Raw genomic sequence first — 6,253 nt, forward strand, 5'->3', positions numbered from 1 at the left:
AGCCGCTTCAGAGGGTGGCGGACTCTCCTGCTGGGAGGACTGTAATGTACTGCCGATTATCTGAGCTGTCTATTTACCATGTAATGAGTCTCAGTTTTGTTTTATCCTTGGCAAATGCAGAGAGCCCCCTCCAGTTCTACGTGAACTACCCCAACAGTGGGAGTGTGTCTGCATATGGTCCAGGCCTTGTGTATGGAGTAGCTAACAAAACGGCCACCTTCACCATCGTCACAGAGGATGCAGGAGAAGGTATGGCATGCTTTATGTGTTTATGAACATGATTGAAACATGCTATGAATGGAAGCACTCATGTAGTCCCAGATTCTCAGGCTGTGGGAGCATCTTGTGACCCCAGGAGTCTAAAACTAGCCTGAGCCATATAGTGAGATCTCATCTCAAAAGAAAAAAAAAAATCACTACTATATGCTATCATTTGTCTCAGTATTTTCTCTCATATAAAAACTCATCTCCTCCTCAAAATAGAAATGTTTAAATTCTTATGTGAATGAAATCAGATTTGTATTATGAGCTATTTCATGTGACTCACTGAGAATTCAAGTGGGCTTTTGATTGAAAATGGCTTTATCTTTGTTCAGTTTGCTTGTTGGTCCCTCAGGAACTCCCACGAGGTATTTAGCTGTAAATTCTAGCTGAAGTGCTGTGCCAACCACAGTAGTCACACATTCCTCAGCCTGGGGCTCTGATGGTGGCATCTACCCCAAGCCCCGTGAGAGTCTGTGCTAGCCTGAGCCCCGTGAGAGTCTGTGCTAGCCCGAGCACTGTGAGAGTCTGTGCTAGCCTGAGCCCCGTGAGAGTCTGTGCTAGCCCGAGCACTGTGAGAGTCTGTGTAGCCCGCCCTGCGTATGCTTGATATGTAGCACTCCGTCTCCTCCTTACCTCTCAGACCCCGGGGTTATTTAAATGTTGGGTGGCCGGTGCAGTTCACAGTGATGTGGTTCCATGGGCTTTCCCCTGAAGATTGCTTTGTCCTGATACCCACCTGGAATGGCCCTGGTATCAGGGTCCCCCCAGAGGCATTGTCTTTCTAGAAATAAAGCATTTCTCTCTCCTATCCCCTCCATATCCCCTCTCCTAGGTGGTCTGGACTTGGCTATTGAAGGACCCTCGAAAGCAGAGATCAGCTGCATTGACAACAAAGACGGGACATGTACAGTGACCTACCTACCCACCTTGCCAGGGGACTATAGCATTCTGGTCAAGTACAATGATAAACATATTCCTGGCAGCCCCTTCACTGCCAAAATCACAGGTAGGGTTGCCCGGCTTACAAGAATTTCTCATGGAAGGTCTAGCTGTGCCTAGCCCCACCCCATCTCCTCAGCCTGGGTAGCAAGCTAGGTTGGCACTTGGTTTTTCCATGTTTGTGAAACCTAAGTCTGATCAGGCTGCCTAAATCCTCCTTTTTTCATAACGAAATAAAAACGAGAGTTACCAACCAGAAAGCAAATCCTCAGAACGAGGCATCAAGTAGTGCTTATAGCCAGAGAGCAGGAGCTAAAGAGGCCTATCGACACCATACTCCATAAGATACCTGCCCTTTTAGTTTTCTGGTCAGAAAACTGAAGTTCGCAGAGGTAGCCATTTAGCCAAGTTCACTGATATTCAGAGGCAAGCTGTTCCATCGCATAGCCTGCGCTCCTGGCCTCTGCTCTGCCTGCTGAGTTAGGCACACATGGTGGGTTCTCTGGAAGATGCACCCATCTTCAAGGTTCTTGTCAAGAATACTTAACCTGTCTGAAGCAAGCAGTAACACTGTAGGGAGTGGGAGCCAAGCTTCTCTGGGAAATAGCCAAAGGCACAGCAGCAGGTGGGAATGCCTCCGGTTGCCAACGATTTCTTTAATTTATTTTTTATTTCATAATACAAAGTAATGGCTTCTATTATGGAATTTTCATGTATATGCATTATACTTGGTTCTAACTCATCTTCTTCCTCCATTTGCTTTCTCCTACTGCCTGTCTTGGTTCCCTTCACCCCCTGATTGTCCTCCTTTCTGTTTTTGTTCTACATGGAATCTCTTACCTTCTCTCATTTCCATTGTACCCCTCCCTTAAGATAGCTTCCTTCTCTCTCTGAGTCCCTTTCTAGTTTCTTCGCTCCTCTTTCTATTTCTCTCCAACAGACACACACACATATACATATTCACACACACACACACACACACACACACACGGCATCTGATAGAAAGCATGTGGTGTTGGTCTTTCTGAGTCTGCTTGACTTCAGTTAATGTAATTTCCATTCAGTTGTTTTCCTGCAGATATCCTGATTTAATTTTTTAAATATTATTTCATTCTATATACGCAGCCCATTTTCTTTGTCTTTCCATCTGTCAATGGGCATCTAGACTGACTCTGTTCCCTAACTATTGTGAATAGAGAAGCAGTGAGCTTGGATGCGCAGGTGTCTCTGTGATACGTTGACTTAGAGTCTTTCAGGAGTAGTAGAAATTGGTTAAATGGTAAATCTACTCTCTTTTTTTTTGAGAACTTTCCACACTGATTTTTACAGAGGGTAGCATTAGTTTACATCCCAACCAGCAGCAAATAAGAATTCCTCTTGCCAGCAATAGTTGTCCTTTGAGTGAGACAGATTCTCAAAACAGATTAAGTGGTGACAGTGGCAATTATTGGTTAACACCTTAACTCCAGCATTCTGGAGGCAGGGGCAGGTGGATCTCTGAGTTAGAGGCCAACCAGGTCTACAGAGAGAGTTTCAGGATAGCCAGGGCTACACAGAGAAACCCTGTCTTGAAAAAGAGCAGATTTGGGGGCTGGTGAGTTGGCTCAGTGGGTAAGAGCACCCGACTGCTCTTCCAAAGGTCCGGAGTTCAAATCCCAGCAACCACATGGTGGCTCATAACCATCCCTAACAAGATCTGATGCCCTCTTCTGGAATGTCTGAAGACAGCTACAGTGTACTTACATATAATAAAATCAAAGAAAAAAAAAAGAAAAAGAGCAGATTTAATTTGCATTTTCCTGCTGACTAAGTATGTTGACTTCATTTCAAAAAATATTTATTAACCCTTTATATTTCTTATGACAACTGTTATTAACCCATTTATTGTTTAGATTATTTGATTTTTTTTTTACTGTCTAATTTCTTGCAGTTCTTTTTATATTATACATATTAATTCCCTACCTGATATGTAGACAAGGATTCCCCACCCACCCAAATTCCATCGACTGTCTCTTCTCTCTGGCATTTTGTTTGCAGAGCAGATGCCATTTAATTTCATGTAATCCCATTTGTCAATCTGAAGATTATTTACTATGCTATTGGAATCCTTTTTTTTTTTTTTTTTTTTTTTAAGGATTTTCCTACAGTTTCCAAGTTCTTGGTCTCTCCATGAGGTCTTTGATTCATTTTGAATTGCTTTGTGTACAGAAAGATATTTAGTTTAGTTCTTCTGCATGTCAAAGATTCCTTTAAAAGTCTGTTCACAGGGATTTGTAGTTCAGATTCCTTCCAGCTCCTTGTCTCCCTCTGAACCAGTCATAAACCACCCATTTTCCTCCTACGGTGGTCGTTATACACTCATTGTCAGAGGCACTTGATTATCATACACCTGTGGATAATACATTCTTGACGTCACATCTCCAAGTGCCATGTAGGCCATGTTCTCTGGACCGCCCAGCTATGCTAGCACATGTAATAGGAGCTCCATTGCTTTTTCTCAGATGATAACAGACGCTGCTCCCAAGTGAAGCTAGGCTCAGCTGCTGACTTCCTTCTGGACATCAGTGAGACCGACCTCAGCACACTGACAGCCAGTATCAAGGCCCCATCTGGACGTGACGAGCCCTGTCTGCTAAAGAGGCTACCCAACAACCACATTGGTGAGCTTTGGGCTGCCAGCATGGTGGGGTGTGGGATGGGGAGCAGAGACTCCTTAGGAAGTGGGTGATTCGTTGGAGGATGCTGCAGTAAACCTGCATCACACCCCATCAGTGTTAACATCTGTGGATGTTAGATAGTTGCAACATAAGGCAGTCCTATTTCTGATTTTGAGAATAAGCTGTTATTAGTCACTTTTCCCACTGCTGTGACAAACTACCCTGCAAATGCAGCTTAAGAATGGAGAGGTGTATTTTGACTCATAGTTCAAAGATACAACCTATCATGATAGAAATTTTTATGTCAGAGAGCAAAACAGACAAATGCTGTTGCTCTGCCTAACTTAATCTTTATACAGTCTGGAACCCCAGCCCTGGAGTGAGCCCAACATCGAGGCTGGCTCTTCCACCTCAGTTAATCTAATCTAGAAGGGCCACCCACCACAGACATGCATAGGGTCTTTCTCCTAGATTATTTTAGGCTATGTCAAGTTGATCATGAACACATTCTCTGTCAGCCATTCTCACCCCCACCCCACCCCCAATTTTTCTTCATCCTTTCTCCACCCGCCCTTACTAAGCCTCTACCTGTGTTCTGGTCCAGGTATTTCCTTCATCCCCCGCGAGGTGGGTGAGCATCTAGTCAGCATCAAGAAGAACGGTAACCACGTGGCCAACAGCCCTGTGTCCATTATGGTGGTCCAGTCTGAAATTGGTGATGCGCGCCGCGCCAAAGTCTATGGCCGAGGCCTGTCAGAAGGCCGGACTTTTGAGATGTCAGACTTCATTGTGGACACGAGAGATGCAGGTCTGTAGGGCAGCTCCATGGGAAATACCCAGAGCTTGTGGCAATGGGTTCATTTTTTTCATGCTGCTAACTATTTTACCTCCAAGCCTCCTTCAGCCTCTGAGATGTGAGTGCTTGCTTTATAGAGAAAAAAACTGAGACTCATGGGAATTACCATCCCATCTATTTCCAAGATCCAAACCCAGATGCACAAGCTCTCACAGATAGATCTCTGTTACATGTGCTTATAACATTGTTGAGAAGCTCTGTGTTCTCAGCTCCCAGGGTCTCCTGAGCAGACCATGATGGGACAGTTGGTGCTTTGGGTAAAATAAGGCATAGTACCCCCCACATCGCTCTTTGAGATGCTTTGAGTTAGGTTGGGCTATCTCAAGCCATACTACATCCCAGTGCCTTCATCTTCTGTTTTCTTGACTGGCAGTGGCAACCACATTGGTGAGCTCTAGACAAAGTTATAATCCCAGGACAGAGACTGGAAAGATTTCTGCCCCCACTCACTCAATGCTCACCAGTGGGATTTCATACTGTTGAACTTTTAAGTCTGCTGTTTTAAAATTCAGATAACCAACCTCTTAAGACAGTCCAGGCATTTATTGAGGGGCACACAGTTTCGTGGGCCACATGTTCAAATGGGACATTGATAGATACCTTCAAGGAAGGAATTATCTGGTCAAAGCCATGGTTGGCAGGTTATCCTGTTGTAGAACTTCTCAGAGACTTTCGCTTCCTCCTTTGCCACAAGCTTCGGAGCCAAGCTGGATATTGTGTTGCAGGCTATGGTGGCATATCCTTGGCAGTAGAGGGACCCAGCAAGGTAGACATCCAGACAGAGGACCTGGAGGACGGCACCTGCAAGGTGTCCTACTTCCCCACTGTGCCTGGGATCTATATTGTCTCCACCAAATTTGCTGACGAGCATGTGCCTGGTATGAGACGCCCTCTGCCCTCCCTCTTGTGATGCTTGGGTTTTGGGTAAATGCCATCGGGGCGTCGAGTTAGACTGAAGCTGCTCACGGCTTCCCCCTTGGTCTCCCAGGAAGCCCATTCACTGTGAAGATCAGTGGTGAGGGAAGAGTCAAAGAGAGCATCACACGGACCAGCCGGGCTCCGTCGGTGGCCACGGTGGGCAGTATCTGTGACCTGAACCTGAAGATCCCAGGTGAGTGTGGAGCTGATGGGGCAGGGCGGCAGCCAGTACCTCGGGACCAAGTACAGGCATGGCCTAAAGCACGCTGTCCACCCTGTGGACATTGCATTTTATACTTTTTCTTATTTACTTAAAAGGGGGGCGGGGTCTCAATATGTGGCACAGAGTGGCCTCAAACGCGTGATTCTCCTGCCTCAGCCTCCGAAGTGCTAGGGCTGTAGGCTAGGGACACCACAATGAGCTGTTTTGTTTTGTTTTGTTTTGTTAATGGTTTTTTGAGCTTTTTGTTTTTAACAGAGACTTCACTTAGGGAAAATGCGCTCACCTCTTACCATTTTCTTTTTTTTTGGTTTTTTTTCGAGACAGGGTTTCTCTGTATAGCCCTGGCTGCCCTGGAACTCACTTGGTAGACCAGGCTGGCCTCGAACTCAGAAATCC

The 6,253-nt window shown here is 45.6% G+C and overlaps 1 protein-coding gene across 3 annotated transcripts in view; it reads left to right on the plus strand.

The window, feature by feature from the left end:
• The window catches only part of Flnb (filamin B), a 134,003-nt gene that overhangs the window by 107,628 nt on the left and 20,122 nt on the right, over window positions 1-6,253 (plus strand). For all 3 annotated transcript variants that reach the window (XM_021203093.2, XM_021203094.2, XM_021203095.2), the window contains 6 exons: window positions 121-249; window positions 1,097-1,270; window positions 3,705-3,863; window positions 4,465-4,668; window positions 5,442-5,594; window positions 5,705-5,827. In XM_021203093.2, coding sequence (XP_021058752.1) covers window positions 121-249; window positions 1,097-1,270; window positions 3,705-3,863; window positions 4,465-4,668; window positions 5,442-5,594; window positions 5,705-5,827 — 942 coding nt within the window. The remainder of the gene's footprint in view (window positions 1-120; window positions 250-1,096; window positions 1,271-3,704; window positions 3,864-4,464; window positions 4,669-5,441; window positions 5,595-5,704; window positions 5,828-6,253) is intronic.

The sequence above is a fragment of the Mus pahari genome, chromosome 8 (genome assembly GCF_900095145.1).
Source record: "Mus pahari chromosome 8, PAHARI_EIJ_v1.1, whole genome shotgun sequence".
Taxonomy (NCBI): Eukaryota; Metazoa; Chordata; class Mammalia; order Rodentia; family Muridae; genus Mus; species Mus pahari.